At 38.3% G+C, this 18,252-nt stretch overlaps 1 protein-coding gene across 6 annotated transcripts in view; it reads left to right on the top strand.

The window, feature by feature from the left end:
- MYOM1 (myomesin 1) overlaps positions 1 to 18,252 on the top strand; it is a 78,053-nt gene that overhangs the window by 12,954 nt on the left and 46,847 nt on the right. For all 6 annotated transcript variants that reach the window (XM_014266841.3, XM_074549171.1, XM_074549182.1 and 3 more), the window contains exons 4-12: positions 3,812 to 4,022; positions 4,950 to 5,107; positions 8,729 to 8,821; positions 9,713 to 9,801; positions 9,927 to 9,986; positions 11,387 to 11,551; positions 12,138 to 12,299; positions 15,460 to 15,601; positions 17,653 to 17,852. In XM_014266841.3, coding sequence (XP_014122316.2) covers positions 3,812 to 4,022; positions 4,950 to 5,107; positions 8,729 to 8,821; positions 9,713 to 9,801; positions 9,927 to 9,986; positions 11,387 to 11,551; positions 12,138 to 12,299; positions 15,460 to 15,601; positions 17,653 to 17,852 — 1,280 coding nt within the window. The remainder of the gene's footprint in view (positions 1 to 3,811; positions 4,023 to 4,949; positions 5,108 to 8,728; positions 8,822 to 9,712; positions 9,802 to 9,926; positions 9,987 to 11,386; positions 11,552 to 12,137; positions 12,300 to 15,459; positions 15,602 to 17,652; positions 17,853 to 18,252) is intronic.

Here is an 18,252-nt window from a genome sequence, read left to right on the forward strand (position 1 = left end):
TAAACATAGAAACAATGAAACAACGTGCTAATATCTTGTCCTGGCACAGGGAAAACCTGGAATAAAACCAAATGCTTTCTCAAATCCATTGTAATGATTCATCCTGATCTCACGTGTTGGTGGTATTTATTGCATGGCTACTACTGATGTAATACATCTTACTGCAGCAGTGTTCTCAGTAAAGCTGAATGTGAACTTTATGTGGAAGCCAGAACCAACAGCAGCAAAGAGGCTTCCGTGCCCTTTTTGGGGTATGGCATAGTGATTTTAGTAGGAGTCTCCAGCAGTTCCAACACAGTCACTCGTTCAGATTAATACATACTGGAGTGTAGTGTGGAAAACTTGTTCCTGGTTAGAGGCCAGGAAAAAATTTTCTTGCCCACCTGCGGTTGAAGAGAAACCTCCCTTCAACCTGTCTTTCCTCTGCAGCACAGCATTTTTCAGGGGACACATCCAGGTTTTTCTGGGAGCCAGTGCTTCTCTGTCTACTGCTTCACCACCACCCAAAGGCACTTCTGCTTTATATCCAAACTTGTGATTTCACGTGAACTGAGTTCCAGCTTGTCCGTGGAGGATGTTATTGCTCTGGCGTTTTGAGCATTTGTGATGCTTTTGTGAAGAGAACAGTAGCTTTGTTTTTTATTAACTCCCTCCCACTGTCTCAGAGTAATTTTTTCTCACCCTTTGTACATTCCTGTGTTGGTTTCACTGCTCTTTGATCAAACTAACATTAAAAAACCACACTGCTGCCTTTTTTAAAAATTGCTTTGGAGTTTCGTCTGTATCTTCTGTGATAGAAACACATAAAAATGTGACAGTCTCACGCAAAACTTGAGATAACATATTCTCAAAGCTTCTCACTACTTTTGCCTCTCAGCCAGTGTTTATACTTATGTGGCAGATTTGCAGCTCACCATCATCTGTCTCCCATGCCCTCAAGAACAAATATCCTTCCTTTTTATTGTATGTTGAGTCTACACAAGTAAAATTTATAGTATTGGGCAATAGTCAAAAACCACAACTGTTGATTAGTACTTAGCTTTTTTATAGGCCTCTGTGATCTTAGCACAATATGTTAACATCTCAACAAATATTAAGAAATAATTTCATTTATTTTATTTTTTTCATGCATACAGTAATATTTAACTCAAGGTGACAGTGTGTAGCTTCATTTATTTGTGTCTGTAAAATATTTTGAGGTCCTGTTTGGGCTCCTTCACTGTCAAATTCTTACATCATTGTTATTCTTCTTTTTTTTTTCTTGATGTCAATCTTACTTTTTGCTTATGGCAATTCAGAAAGCTGTGTATGCTTTTCTGTCACTGAAATGACCCAAAAATTTTAAATTTTGTTTTGAGATTTTTAATTAAAAAAAAATTAGTTAAAAAGAGCATATGATGACTGTTGAGTGCTCAACTCAACATGACATGAAATGGTATCTGGTTTAGGCTTTTCACTGTTGGCATCCTGCTCATGACCACATGCCAAGGCTGTGGAAGTTGCATGCCACGTTCCTCTCAGATATTTATTTTTGTTTGAAAGATAACAGCTGAAGCCCATTGAAGCATGTGCATGCTATATGTCATTCCCAAATTCCCTAGTGAAATTGATGTGTTGTTTCCCATGGGCAGAGAGCTTTTAAAAGGAATAGTTCTTTATAAAGGTCATCTCTGGGGTTTGTTGGAGCTGGGGTGACCTTCAGCGATGTGTCGCCATTTCCATTATTTGGTTCTACTTCAGAACCCTCAGGTTCTGCTGTAGAAAAAATACTTTGCTCAGATTATTTACTTAGCAACTGATCCTTTTAAACACATTTTAAACACCTGGGCTAATCCTTGAAAGAGAAAATTGTGGACAGGCAGACAGTATTTTAGACAGTAAAACACCCAGAGCTTGATGTAATGCCAGAAGTGCTGAAGTTGCTCAATGTGGCTCATGAACTATTTGCAATCCCTAATAAGCCTATGCCAAAGGAATGTAGATGGCAGATACCCTTAAAATTATATTTTGCCTGTGCCATTTGGGGTTGGATCCGGTTGGATCTGTTTGAAAATGATTTTCTACTGAAACCCTTGAGACTTGACTGTAAAATCTACTCTTAAATGGTACAGTTTGCTGGTTTAGTGCATTTGTCATTTAAGGGAACATGTTTCTCTTTGATCTGGGAAGATTATAACATGGAGAAATTATTGGAAAAGCTAAATATTTAATACTGTTGATCAAAAGCATCTGGGGATTACAACTGCAGATGACTAGGATGAGTTCTATTTTAGTCAGAGGATATTCATCAGCTCCCAAAAGATGCTTAATGTCTTGAGGAACCAGTCCACTCTGTGAAGTTGCTGAGATCTTAACTAATGTAATTAAGGAGGGAATAGTATCAGTTTGCCTTTGAAGAAAAATGCTATGGATTCATTTAAAATGAATGTTGGAAGCTATATTCATATTCTTTATACTGATTTTTTCAAAAAATCTCTTCCATTTATCTGCAGCTTCAGGTGATATTTGTGGGGAAAGCTGATGGCCTAAGTGGAGGGAATCTATCATTTCACTGATTTCTTAAGGATCATACTCTTAAAGCGAACTAAAACACAGGAAGTTGAGTTTGAGGGTGGTCAAAGCTCTATGCTGTTAAGTAAGATTTTTAATCTTTTCAGCAGCTGTTAAACGTAAGTAAGTTAACAGCATTCCACTGCTTGACTGTCTTGCATCTCACCAAACTGATTTCATATGTAAGGGGCTGGACATTTAATTCTGAGCTTAAATTCAATTTTTTTTAGCATTGAGATGTGCTGTCAGATGCATAATATTGGCTATCTTAAAAAAATTTCTTCCTTCTATTTTTTGCTTTGTAGTAGTGTTTCATGATAAAAGAGAGGCTATGCTTGAGTGCACTCTAGAAACAGAGGTGATGTTTCTATAGTGCTTGCAAGATGGCACTTAATGAGAACTTAAACAGAGTTTGTTTTCAGTGTGCTATCTAATGTTCCCTTAAAGTAACTAAATTCAGCAGGAGGATATTGATGCTTCTTCTTAAGTCAAGGAGCTCTCATTGTGCATGCACCACTACAGCAGCTGTAATGTCCTGGCAGTGCCAAACCAGTATGGCTTCAAAAGTACATCCACATGTGAGTGTGGAAACAGGATTGCACCCACTGAGAGCTCTTTGTGTCTCACCTCTGTACAGAGCCTGAAGAGGAGGCTGCAAGAAAATCCATGGTTATCTTCCTGAAAGATAATATAGAATGGAATTTTTATATAGTATATATAAATTATACAGCATATATATCAATATAGGATGGAATTTTCTGTGAACAAAGAGAACTTTTTGTTGTCTACAGTTATATAGGGTGGGATGGGGTTTTTTAAATAATTAATGAATTATTAAATTAATAATGCAATAATATAATATTATTATAATTAATAATATTATAATATTTAATAATATAATATAATTATTAATAACAACAACAACAACTGCAGCTGTAACTTAATACCTTGAATATCTTGTGGTTGTGCCTTCCACTCATCTTTATAGTGATGGAGATAAAAAGCCACAGCAGGATAATGTTTAAACTGAAAATGTGTATGGCATATTTAAAGGGAGAGGCCCTGAACATGGCCATGACTTTGGACAGTAAAATACTCAGTCTATCTGCAGAATCCCTTCCATGTTTCTGCTTTGAATACATATGAGAGTATTGTAGCAGAAGGGTGCTGGCCACTGTAGTGGCTGATTGGGTAGCAAGTAGAAAGGGAGCATGGTCTCAGCATTTTCCAATGGGATTCTGCTTTCTAAAAATTCTTTCAGACAAGTGAATATCAGTGGTATCACAGACACTGAAGAAGAAAGAATTAAAGAAAGTGCTGCATATGTTGCCAAGAGGAACCTTTTTGCCACAGGGGAAGGAGTTAGTGTCAGCAAGGTGGCCAAGACAACTTCTGAAGAGGAACATCATGAAAAAAAGTCAAGGAAAGTGGCGATCCGAGAGTCTGCTGAACGTGTGGCCATGAAGAAAACGGTAAAAGATTAGAAAATAATACTTAAGCTGGAAAAGAAAATTAGTCCATTTTTGTTTGGTGTTTCTAAAGTGCCTAGCACACCAGTGCCCTGATTTAATCCATGGGCAATCACAATAATGGTAGTAATTAACTCAAGTATTTTCAATGGAAATCTCTTGAACCTGTCCAGTACTGAGAAATCATTGCTAGGAAAACTGGTATTGCCCTGTTTATAAAAGTCCTCTTTTAATAATTTGAATACATGGACCTGGAATTCTCCATATATTTGAAAGTTAAGGCAGAAAAGAAATAATTATTTTTGCAGAAAGCAAGATTTATACCATATTAGGAGTTTTTTCCAGCTTTGTGGATAGTCAAGCAGTTCAAGCAGTTACCTTGGGAGGATGAAAGATCCTGTCAGGAGGAAAGTTTGAAAGTAGTTCTGTCAGAGATGATCTAGGCATAGAGAGCCTAGATCTTTACATCTAGAACCTAGGGTCCCTGATCTAGCCTTTAGAGCCTAGATCTTGTGCATTACAGCACAAGTACAGAGTACAGAAGACATCTGAGTTTCAGGCCTATTTCACCTTCCACTCTGTATTTAGAATAATAAGTAATTAAATGTGGAACATTATTTTAATTAGAATAGTTTTGAGAGGAAAAGCCCTCTAAAATCAAATATAGTTATTTTGGAAGGAGAACTTCTGGAAAATGAAAACGTTATTCTGTGTCCAGGTTAGATAAACACATTAAGTGCATTAAGTGTGTCTGAATGTTTAAATAAAAATTGCAGGGGGCTTTGCCTTTTTCTTTCTTTTTTTTTGGGGGGGGGGGGGGGTTTGTTTGTTTTTTTGTTTTTTGAGTTTTTTGTGGTTTGGTTTGGTATAATAATTTGCACTTCTAACTGCTGCTATGATCAAGTGTATAATAAAATGTTTCTTTTCCAGCTAGAAGAGACTCAGGCATTCCATAGAAAGTTGAATCAAGATAAACTCTTACATGCTCCTGAGTTTATCATTGAGCCTCGTTCCCACACCATCTGGGAAAAGGAAAATGTTAGGTTTAATTGTTCTGTGGCTGGCTGGCCAGAACCTCGAGTTACATGGTAAGTTTGTATCCCTGGCACTGAAAGTCACCACTTAACCAGAATCTGTAGTTATCTCAGTCAATGTTATCTCAGAAAAATGTAGTCATTTTTTCTGAAAAGATATAAGTTAAATTAAAAAAAAAAAATATCAGGCACTGATGGCAGGCCTGTCAAACACCTTTCATGTCACATTGTACAGAAAAAGAGCAAAATATTAAAATGAAGTAATAATAATAACAACAGAAATAAGTATATAATTATTATAGTAAATTTACTTATAGAATAACATTTAAAATATTTGCATAACAACACTAGGAATAAATAGACTGTTTTTCTATTTAGTAGCGACATCAAACATATTCCTTCTGTTGATGATTAGGGAAAAATAGCATTTTAATTTATCAAACTATCTTTGATAATGTTTTCCAAATACTTGAATTTAGTTCTACAAATGACACTAATATCCCTGAAGCATTAAAGCAGGCTTTGGTTAAGGGCAAACTTTTTGGCAGCTGAGCAGTTATAGTGCTGAATCTCCATGAAATAGAAATCCCTTGATGATGCTGTGAAATTTCAGCAATGATGATGTGTTCATAGCAGACACATTGTCAGTGTTTGGAGTCAGTGACTTCAGGTAGATCAGGAGCCATCCAAATAAGATGAAAACTTTGGAAGTATTGGGAAATTTTGCAGAATATGCTGAGTTGGAAGGGAAACATCTACTATATAATAATGTTATGTAATGATCATATATTGCAATTTGCTACTTGAATTGTGTAAGGGACCCTACATTTATTTAGGTCTTAAAAACCTTAATCTCAGGGCTTTTTAAAAATTGCTATTAAGTGGTATATTAACAGGCCAGAGCTGAGTCCACAAAGTCACTGATCTCTCTCCTGGGACTCTGACAGCCAGGCTCTGCATGGACACACTTTTCCCATCCTGTGAGGGTTACAAGTGCCCTGTGTTCACATTCCACCTGGAGAGGATTCCAGACAAGCCCTTCAGCTCTGGACTCAGCTGGATATAAACAATGGTCAGCTATGCTCATGGCTGTAACCCAGCTCTGTAACCTGAATCCTACCCAAGAATTCAAGACCTGGGTCATTTTCACTCTGGTTGAGATTCACCTTACCCCCAAAACCTGACATGCTTAAACTGAGCCTTCAGCTGTCTGTCTTTGCTCTCGCTGTGAACCAGCCTTTCATCTAAGTGCTAAATGTGGATGGTGGAAATTGATACATCATTTTACTGTACATCTGAATTCCAAAGGGATTTCATTTTGCCACAGGCTACTAATGAAAAAAAAAAAAAAAGAGATCACATCCTTTTCAGCAGGTGTCTTTGCTCTAAGATATAGAACAGTGCTGACCTGGATCTGTCAGCATTCATTCAGCCTTTCTAACAAAATGTCAGTAGAATATTGCAAACAGTCATTCTTTCTATAAGCAATGAAGACCTTTTCATGCTGTGCCTGGAAAACTTTAAAGCTTTGTGGACTTACTCTAAAGAAAACCTGCCTGATGCAGCTGTTCTGACTCCCTTGGAAAAAAAAAAGCATATGGAAAACCCAGGACATTTGAAACCAGTAGCAGAAAGCATAAATTATCAGTGCCTAATGACAGTGAGAGGTTGCAGTCCCACATTAGCTAATGACTTGGCTACTCTGGAATTTGCATTTCCAGAAATAACAAGTGGTCCTTCTAACATGAGTCCTATTCTTTCTGTAGTTGAATATAAATAAACAAAAATTGAATCAATTACTTTTTACTAACCTGGTAATGAAGACAAAAGAAGGGAAAGTCTTCTTGCTGCTGGCATGGCCCAGTAAAAGGTTGTTTCTGCATGGCACCCCATGCTACCAAACAACTTTGCTGCCATAGGATCCAAAAGTTGGCCAGCCCTTTGGAGAAAATATAAAGATACTGTGGAGCTAAGTCCTCTTTACACAATTTCATATGCCCTGGAAAATATTAAGAACTGATGGCATTATTCTATTTTCTAAAATATTTTACACAAAAGAAGTAATATAAAGATGCCCTGATGTTCCCAGGCAGTTCAGTCTGGGGGGCACCAGCTCTCAGATGAGGTGAAGAGTGGTGGGGAATGTATTACTCTTGCTGGGTTCATGTATTATTCATTGCCTAAGCCAGGATAATAGAGTAATGAGGTCAGACATCTCTGCAAATAATTGATGTGCAGAATAGAGAGTACTGCCCTGCACTGTGTTCCTTTCCATAGACATTTTGTTGAGACGAAGATGAGGATAAAAAGCATTAGGATTTATGGTCCTTACTCACTTAAGCACTTGGAAAACTCTCAGAGTATTACTATGCCCAAATATTTGTAGTCAGGGAAATATTCTTTATTGTACAACATTGATGGTGCTGAAAGACAGTTTTCAGATTTATTGTGGATATAGCTTCATCTCCAGACATATTCAATTGATAATAAAATTGTGAATTACTGATTTGTTTGGTGAAGTGGAGCAAGCCACTGACACCAGACCCGATCTTGTTCCTGAAAATCATGAAAGGAATCATGACTGAAAATCATGAAAGGTTTAAAATATAAAATCTGAAATGAAAAAGCAAATTTTTTTGTCTGGCTGTCTGTTGTGAGAATAAAGATTTATTTAAGATACATCAGAGTAAAAGATGCTTTTATCTATCATCCTTTATAATTTCATTTTGTTTATATAATACACCTTATGAAGAAGAGAGAAAGCTATGTAAAGTATGACACTCTCTTGGGAAGCATTTTTTCTTTATGGACCTCAAATCAGTGCCAAATGTACTGAAGAAATTCAGAGTGCAATTTATTTATTAGACTTCTATTGCCAGTTTTTTCCGTATTTCCAGTGCCTGCTTAAGAGAGGATTCAGACAAACATTTACTTGGTTACACTGTGTATTATCCAGAATGAGTGACATTTTATGCAGCAATTGAAGAGGAAGAATTTATCATGCACCACTCTTCTTCCACTATGAGTCTCAAGGTGTTTGTATAAATTCTGAAATTAGCAGTACCAGCTCACCAATGATCAGCACTGGTTCATTCATTCCTTCAAACTGGGACAACTGGGAATTTTGAACAGTAAACCTTTCCTACGCGAAGAAACACCTGTGCCAGAAAACACTCATAGTGTATTCCAGTCTAACCCTGTTGAGTTGGAAGTAAACAAAAAAGTTAACTTTCTACCTGACATTTTTTGTGTATATAGAGGTTTTAAAAGTAGGTCAAACATGCAAACCAAACAAAATATTTATGAGAGGTAGTAAGTAAGGAGGCTACAAAATTATTTGCCATTTACAAAACTCTAAGATGTTGCTCATGTAACTCCTCATTTCTTTTACAAGTAGCAACATGAAGTTTGTGGTAAAATGAACTGATTTTCATCGCACTCAAGACTATTTTCATCTTTTAATTTGAGAATAAAATCTACCTGGGGTATCTCAAAGAGAAAGAGAGAAAAGTTACACTTCCAGAGATATGTCATGTCTTTCCAGGGAGTTAAACTACAGTTTATCAAGGAGAAATGATGATGCTCTGCTGATGTTCTACTTCAAATATCAATCTGACCTTTTAAAATATAGAATGACTTGTCTCTGTCACATACTGCTTCTTTGCTTTTCCATAGGTACAAGAATAATGTGCCCATTGATGTACAGGCTCACCCTGGCAAGTATATTATTCAAAGTCGGTATGGGCTGCACTCCCTGGAGATTACAGAGTAAGGAAATATTAAATAATTTAACAAACAGCTTTAGCTGAAATGTTCCGATAGAATGAGAGCTGCAAAATGTGAATATACCTCTTGGGGATGTAAGAGATATCAAGTCAGGTAATATCAGAGATATCAACTGTGGTGAATGCTGTCTTCTAAATGTTGAAGCAGTTGTGGTTTACCTCAGTAGAGGACATGCAATTTACCTGAGTTATTTATATGGATTATTTATCTGGATAGTCTGTTTATGGCAGAGTCAGAAAAGTGGGACATCTATGATTACTTTTTCCATCTGTCTGCTTGATGAGTACAATTAAACATGTAAAAATATGTGAATTAACTGTTTTTCAAATATAGCAAAGTTCACAATTCTTACTGAAATGAGGAACAGAACTGAGATGTCCTCACCTTTATACAAGAAAGATCTTTATTAGTACTCATCTTCCAAGTGGGAAATTTTTGCACTACTTTGCATTAAAAATATTGAAAACATAAGTCCTAATCAACAACAACCTGGATTTGACAATTTTTTTATTGGAAGGTGCCCTTTGAAAATATTTTATGAAACCTACAATTCCTACAAGTTCCATATTAGGCATATCTTAATAGAGGACAGTAAATTAACAATGAATATTATCAGATAATTTTTCCTACTTATGCTGTATTCTCAATTTCAAATTGAGAATAAAGAAAAGAGACATTTATTTCAAACACTGGGGTTCAACATTGAGAAAAACCTATTGGCTACAATCAATCCAGTATCTAGTGTGTCTGTCTCCCAAGCTTTTATTTTATAGATTTTACCCAGATTTCTGAGGGTTTTCTTAATCTAAAACTCCAGAGAGGCTATGCCAAGGAGCAATTGCGTGCTCTGCCTAATCATTTTTATCTTTTCAGATGTGAATTTGATGACACTGCGCAGTATCATGCCTCTGCTATGAATGTTAAAGGAGAAGTTTCAGTTTATGCTTCCCTCGTGGTAAAGAGTAGGTTGCAAAATATTTCTTTCAAGGTTTTTTTTTATTAAGATGCACATTGCCAGTTTTGGTTTTGTGGCTCACAGAGCCTTTGCCTCTTGGTGGTAGTGACCATTTTGTCTTTTTCTGTGTAGGGTACAAAGGAGAAATTGATGCAAGTCTTTTGCATGGTAGAAATCTTTCCCTCTCTCCATGTAAGTTACAATATATTTCTTTGAGACTTCCATTTATAGTTGTGACATCATGACTAAGCAGAATATTTAGTAATATTATTTTAAAAAGAAGCAGGTCTGATTTACAAGGAGCTCTACAATTTGGGATGGTGTTAGCCTCATTAGTGGGGGGAAATGGCATTGCCTTCTAGGTCTGTTGGATTATATAAGAAATATCCTGTTAATATTGCACTTCACGATGAAATAGAATCTGTCAAAAAGAGAACCACTTCCTCTTTTGCAATATGTAAAACATGGCATGAGGAAGCATGTGCCTACACAGAGTAGGTAGGCTTAATTGTTATCTGCTGCTTATGTGGTTTCATAAGCTATGAAAATTACCAGAAAATGCATAGAAAAGATTAAATATCCAGAACCCAATTAGACTATTTTGGGATGTATCATGGTAAAAACTGTAGTTTGTTTTACCTGAGAACCTCACATTTTAAAAATATGGCATCCATGATTCCACAATGATAAGACAATCCACCCACATATGCCATGTGGGTGAATGTGCCCTAGGAACCCCATGAAATGTTTGGCAGATGAAACTTCCATATATTTCCAATAAAATTTGGTATCTATCACTTCTTTATGGGAAAGGAAGAAAGGAAGATCACAATTTGCATATATTCACTGATCACAGAAAGAGGGAAAGTTAGTGTAGGCTAGTTGAGTAAAAGTAAAGTGTGACCTTATTTTTTATCAGCTGAGCTGTTTTCAAAACAAACATGGAAGCACCTCTGTCGTGTATGTACAGTACAAGTGAAAGGCACTTAGGATGTTCTGTCTGAAAAACTGCACCACTCAGGACACACAGCATCCGAAAAGAGAAATCCAGGAACAAGAACAGACACAAGAAAGAAAGAAGGGCTGCCCTTTTATGTTAAAATTAGCTCCCACAAAAGCTTATTATCTTACAAAAACAAAGGCTGGGTGAACACATGACTGCTCTGAGATAGGGCAAGGAGTTAAAATGGGGAAAGAAAAGAACTATGTAAACTAAAGATCAACTTGACCTGAACAAATAATTAATCAGAAATAGAAATATTTTTCAGTTATAAAACAAACCTTATGATAAAACATGGGATTAGAAATTTTGAAAATTCTGAAATTAAATTCTGCAGAAGCCTCTTCCTGCTAAAATGAAGTAGCTGTGTGAACTAGAGCTGTACAAATGAAGAAATAGTTGATTCTCTGCGATAGAAAGGACTTGGATTATCCAATGCTGTAATTGCCTCTGAAGATGACTTAATATACATATTGTTCCTATTTATACCTTGAACTTTACCTGTGACTGTATTCATAATCACTGAGTAATTTTTCTTCCTACTCTTGTCACAGAAGGAGAGAAAACCAGATACTTTTTTTCTCTTGTACAGTTGCTGTTACCCCTCATGGCTATGCTTCCAGGTTTGAAATCAGCTTTGTTGACAAGTTTGATGTAGCCTTTGGGAGAGAAGGCGAAACAATGAGTCTGGGCTGCACAGTTGTCATCAATCCTGATATCAAGCGCTTCAAACCAGACATTGAGTGGTACAGAAATGGTGAGAATGTTTGATAAGAAGAAATGGAAACTTCTTTCATGTAAATCTTTACTTATTTCAGCTTGTGTCAACGTTATGATTTGGTCATCACTTTCTCAGGTTTTCCAATGATAATATTTTCTCTTTTTCAACTAGAATTTTTTCATAATTTAGCGTTTTGATGTGAAACCACAGAAAACTAACAAATCACTGTGAAAATGTCTTCTAGGGATTTTGTATTTCTTAAAAAAATCTAAATTGGAAGCATTTTTATCAGAGCCATCATCTATGTGGCCCATTTTTAGAGCTCATATAGCTTTTACTATTTATTTGTTTACACGCCAAGATATTTTTTAAGTAGTTGCACAGTGTTCTGTAACAGCAGATAAAATACAAAAAACTATTGCTTCCTGAAGTAATGCTTGAATTCAAAGTTGTCATAAGGGCAGAATTAGATGTTATTTATGACTGTTTTCAAGGACAGAATGTTGTGTAATAGCAGTGGTCTCCTTTGTATTTCCAATCTATCCCAGTATGTTCTCTGTATTCAGAATCTGTTCCTCAGTAGATCCTGCTGGTGCTCATGATGAAGTTCTCTGATTCCTAGGTGTTCTTATTACACCATCCAAATGGGTCCAGATGCAGTGGAGTGGGGAGCGAGCTTCTCTGACACTGACTCACGCAAACAAGGAAGATGAGGGTCTGTACACACTCCGAGTGGCGATGGGAGAGTACTATGAAGAGTACAGTGGTTATGTCTTTGTTCGAGGTAAGACACTCTCTTGTGCACAAAACTCACTACAGAGCTGAGGAAAATGTCTTAGAAAAATCAGATATTTGAGGTGCTTCCCCCTCGCCCCTTCTCACCCCTCATCACAACAGAATAATTATTTTTTTTTATAGATTCTAGTAATTTACATTCCATTTGTTATCTCTGGAAAAAAATCCATGCATGTGTCAGGCTTTGGTGTCATCTGCCTGAAGACTTCTAAACTCCATTGACATTCTGAGGAGGAAATTTAGGGTGCTATGTTCAGAGTGCTGAACATCAGTCATAAGGAGGAAAAATGCACATAATAATTTACAAATGATTTTTTGTAACCATCCCACTGCAAGCTAAACTGCACTATTTTTATCAAGATTTTCTGCTCAATTGGAGGGTTTCTCTCTAATGCACACTGCAGGAAAAAATACAGTGGAATTTATATGCAAAGATCTGCAGCTGCAGAAGCACAATCTCATGCAGCAGAATAGGCTGGGGTCTGTCTGGAGAGGTGCTTTTCAGGAAGGATCCTGGTGGAGCAAGGTGAACATGTGCCCTTGTCACAAAGACATCCTGTCACAAAGACAGTGGCATCCTGGGCTGCATTAGGAAAAGCATTGCCAGCAGGCTGAGGAGGGAAACCTTGCCATCTGCTCGGCACTGGTGGGGCTCATCTAGGATGCTAGATGCAGTTCTGAGATCCCCCATACAAAAGAGACATGGGCTCACTGAAATGAGGCCATTGAAGGGATGTGAAGGGATTTACGGCTTGGAACATCTTTCATATGAGGAAAGGCTGAGAAAGCTGTGACTGTTCAGCCTGGAAAAGAGGGATCATGAGAGGAGTTTATCCATGTGTACCTGATGGAGGGGAGTAAAGAAGACACTGGAACAGGTTACTCAAACAAGCTGTGCAGTCCTGATCCTTGAAGAAGCCCAAAACCTGATTTGACATGACCCTAGGCAACCAGCTGTGGCTGACTCTGCTTTGAGCCAGGGGCTCAACTAGACAGTAACTGGACCTGTCTGCCAATCTCAACCACTGTGTGATTCTCTGAAGTAATGCAGTGAAGAGTAGAATTAAAATGTAATTGTTGTGAATGTTGTTTGCTTGCACCAATCAAAAACTTCATTGAGTATCCATTGAGAATTATTTCTTTAAAAGGAGCCATGACGATCATGTTGTGGGCTGATTCTATATCTGTCCCAGCTGCTAAAAGCAGCTGAAGTGTGTAATGCTAATTCAAAAGGCTCTGGAAATTCTTGGCTCTGAGACCATGCCCAGAATGGCTCCTTGTTGCCAAGCCCAGCAGAACTGTGTGAGATGACAACCTGCCCAGAAAATACAACTGAAGCAGACAATTTGATCACATGAAGGAAGAGCCTATTGAAATGAGCTTCTGTGACAAGAAATAGGACTTGTCCTTCTTTATTTGTTTTACATTGTGCTGCCATATAAATAAATGATCACCCTCAATCCTATTACATCTTCTGGCAACACAGGTGTGACCTGACTGAACTCACCACCACTTTCAGCAGAGTATCTTCCTCGCCAATGGATGTGTTTACCAAATTCTATCTGCATTAATTATATTCTGCATTCCTGTTTAGATGGTCCCCACAATCTTGGTTGGCTACTGTATTCCTCATTGCCAACTTTTATTTAAATGGCAGCTCTGGTGTTTAAGCTGGGGCAGTTGTCTTTTTGTGTCACACAGAGAAATCAGCTTATCAATGGAAGGGAGGCTCATAATGTTACACATTCAGATGGGCTTCCAGAGCATGTGTGACTCCTCTGCCATGGCTATAGGTCATCATTTGTCAGCAAGCCATCAGGGATGAAATCCTAGCCTCCTAGAGGCTGGTCAGCTGTGCTGGTTCTCCCAGCTGTTTCCGAGTCTGTCTTGGAAAGAAGCTGTTTTCTCACATTCTGTCCAGTGGTAATTACAGGCAATTAAAACCTGTCATAAAGAGGTCACTGAAGACATTTTGTTATTACTATTCATGTTCTTAGTATTTTGTGATGTTAACTGGATGGTTTAGTCTGTATGTTACCATTTTAAAAAATGCATCAAGTTATCTGTAATTAGAACCTGGACTCAGCAACTTTGGCACAGCTTCAAAAGCGGCACGTGATGTTACTCTGCCTATAAGAGCAGACTCTGCAAAGTGTTGCGGGGATTTTCTTTTTTTTTTTTTTAGGAAGACTAGTGTTTTACTTAATGAAGCATATTAAGTTCTCTAATAAGGCATTTTTTCATGAAACTCAAAATCATGAAAAATCTGGATTACTGTATACTGTAAACCAAAAACATGTAATGTCTTGAAACATTAAACCCTTTTGAGAACTCAGGTTTATATGGAATGTATGAATAGTATTTATTAGCAAAATTTTTTATTCAGGTATATAATTCTTAGGTCTTCTTTTAAAGTAGCTCTCAATTGTACAAATTTGTGTTATTCTGCAGAGAAACAACATCTCTTATTTGAAAGTCTTTCACAGAATCTTGCTGCAAAGGTTATTTTTCTCTACACAAAGATTGCATCATGTCATAAATTACACTCTTTGTAAACAGTAAAAATTCCTCAGTGCCCAGCATTATGCTCTATTTTTCAAAGCTTCAGATAAGACGTGTCCAGAAGCTGATGCAGGAGTCAAGGCCCTGTGACACCAGGAGTCCCAGATTTGTGGTAAACACTTGAAAGGAACAATACACTTATCCTTATGAAGGTTCTATTCCACAGTGATAGTGTATGTGCAATCCTTCAAAAGGTTTTGGTACCTTTGCTGTTCACAGCCAACCAAAATCAAACAATGAAGGACTATAAATGGAGATATTTCATTCAGTATTGTTATATCCAGTGCATGAGTACTTTTAATTCAACTATTGCCTGGCTGACAAGTTTTTAGTTCAACAGTGTCTCTTGCAGCTCCCTAATCAGAATACATGGTACTAATTTGATTTAAAATGTCTAGGTGAATTACATTTGCAGTATGCTGTAACATTTGTAAATGTTACAAAGGAAAGCCAAAACCTAGAAAAACACTTGCAATATAAAAGAAAATACTTTTTTAAAGTCACTAGGAACCCAATTTAATTCTTAAAGATTAATAATTGTGAAAGAACTGTGGTTCACATTTGCAAACATTTCTCCATCCTCGTAGATGCTGATGCTGAAATCCCTGGAGCCCCTGGTGCACCACTAGATGTGCAGTGCTTAGATGCCAACAAAGATTATGTCATTGTCTCCTGGAAGCAACCTGCTGTCGATGGAGGAAACCCCATCCTTGGATATTTCATTGACAGGTCAGTGACTGTGCTGGACTGGAGAATTCATATTGCTGCCCATTCCAACTCAAAAAACTAAATGCACATTGAAAAATATGAGATAAAACAAGTAGTTTATTATTTTCATTCTTGTTGCTGGCCAGAAGAAAACTGATTTTATTTTTGTTTTTGATTGGCTGGCCCTGATCTAACTTTCATGGAAATAATCACATCTTGCTTCATTTAATTGCATAGAAAGGATTTTGCTAGATCTGCACAGCTCAGCCCTCACTGCTTCCTCTGAGGCATGAGAGGCTTCAGGATTTTGTAGTGTTGGGTAGTTCTTCTCCATCAGGCAGTTGTGGATCCTGCAGTACCAGGGCTCTCTTGCCTTTCTCCTAATAGTTACTATGCACCGGAAAGCAAAATATTATCTCAAAGGGACTTGGATTTCTTTCCCAAATGCTGTTGTTATTCCAGCCCTTACATTGATAAGCTTCATGGAAATGATTTTTAAAAATATGAAGCCCCCATGTGTTGCACATGGAGGTGGCAGGATCCTAGAAGCCTGTGATTTTAGAAATTAGGTCAGTATTTTGAGACTTGCAGTGATTTTCAGTGCTGGTAATATTTGTTTGAATTTCAGTAATAGAGTCCCTCATATGAGGTTCCTCAGGGCTTATTAGTATGCATATAAAAACACTCAAACATTTTCATACATATATATATATATAGTATATCTCAGTAAAAAGAGGGAATTGCTCTGTGAAATACATTTAACATTCACATATAACTTTACTGTTTTGATAACTTTTGAGTGCCCGTCACTGCTGTAAAAATGTTGTGCTAGATCTAAGCTATGGCTCTTAAACATTCTTTGAAAAATCCTAAATAAAAGCCAGGACTAGATTCTGAACAATAATATCTCATTTTAAAACTAGGCTATTGAGGGATGTTAGCACTGAGAGTAAGCGCAAGAGAAATGGCATTTTGCTTTTTCTGTTGTGCTCACCTTGTTTATTCTGCATTTGCTCCCAAATCCAAAGTTGTGTTACTTCTGTCCAGTGTTGGATCCCACTAAAGGTATTTAAGGACCCAAATATTCAGGCAGGGTAGCCCCTAACTGCCTTGTGGATGAGCCAGTAGGACTTGTCTGTAGGATGGTGGAAGCTAATGGTCTGCTGATGGTAGAAGCAAGGCTTGGGCATCCCTCACCCCAAGCAGACATAAGAACCACAAAACAGCCCTGAGCGGGATGGTAACGATTCTCAGGAGAGATCCTTGCATGTACCAAGAAATCTGGTTAGGAGCTGTACCCTTCTCTTGGGCAGATATCTTACCAGATAGTCTCTTCCAAGCTGAAAGGTCATGTTGCTGGATACAAGGAAGCCATCACCACAGGCTTCTCTTGCCTCCCTGAGTTGAAGTGGCTACTCTCATGTCTTCCTTCTGCCATAAACCATCTTCCTGATGTGCGTGAGGCTTCACAGGTGTGGGACCAGCAGCACCACACTGGGTCCTGTCACTGTAGGGACTGCAGCCAGCACACTCCCTTGGCAGCCCCAGTGGTCTGGTCTCTGCAGCAGGGCCTGACTGAGTGCCCCACTTTAACCCCATTCACAGCAATCTCAGTGCTGGGCTGGTCCCAGAACTCACAGTGGGGGTCTCTGCACCTCATGAAGCCCAGCATCTTGTGGGATGTACAGTGCAGCATTGTGCAGGGAGGATGAAGCAGTGTCCTTCTGGCAGCTGCAAGGGATGTGTGTTTCCTGTCCCTGCAAGTGAGCCAAAGTTGACACTCCCTAACATACTTTGGAGGGTTTAAACAGTGAAGTGAGTCTGCTCTTATCCCTTTTTCAGTTCAGGAAAGAAGGGGTGCAGCTGTGAGGGATTTAGTGCATGCCCAGCTGGTGCTTCAGCCTGATGCCCTGGTGCAGCTGCTTTGATGTCACCAGTAAATAATTCTGCTGAGGAGCTGGTACGGAGCAGGCAATGAGCACAAACAGATGGTGAAGCTGCAAAGGGGTGGGGGTGCCCTGAGTTCATGTTTTTCCCTTCCCAGCACTGCTCTCACTGTTGGTGTTTTTCAGGTGTGAGGTTGGCACCTCCCACTGGACCCAGTGCAATGAGAATCCCGTGAAGTTTGCTCGTTTTCCTGTCACTGGTCTGATCGAAGGCCGTTCCTATATTTTCCGAGTCCGAGCTGTGAACAAGGCTGGAGTCAGCCTGCCATCCCGGGTGTCAGAGCCTGTGGCTGCTCTGGATCCTGCTGACAGAGCCAGGCTTAGAAGTAAGATGTGCTTTTTACAGTTTGCATGAGAGGTTTAAGAAGTCTCAACTCATTAAAAAAAAATAAATTAAGACTATCAACTCATAAGCCTTCAAAGTCCCACCAGAGGGAGCAATGCAAAGCCAAAATATCCTTTGGAGCCAGCTTTGCTAAGAAGAAATCATCTCAGTGCTTTTGCACTGTGTTCTATCTGCTGAAATGACTTTGGCTGACTGCAGTGCTATGCTCCAAACTTGCAGGAAGGGGGGGAAAAGGCACAGGAGAGTTTAATTGCCTAGAGAGATTTGCTTTTGTTCAGCCAACAAAACAGCTGAACAGATCCTATGAATAGTCTCTCTCTGAGCCCCAGACAAGGGTGGCCAGTGCTGTTCTTGTGTGACAATCCAAGTCCTGCAATAAC

The sequence above is a fragment of the Zonotrichia albicollis genome, chromosome 1 (assembly GCF_047830755.1).
Source record: "Zonotrichia albicollis isolate bZonAlb1 chromosome 1, bZonAlb1.hap1, whole genome shotgun sequence".
In the NCBI taxonomy this organism is placed as follows: Eukaryota; Metazoa; Chordata; class Aves; order Passeriformes; family Passerellidae; genus Zonotrichia; species Zonotrichia albicollis.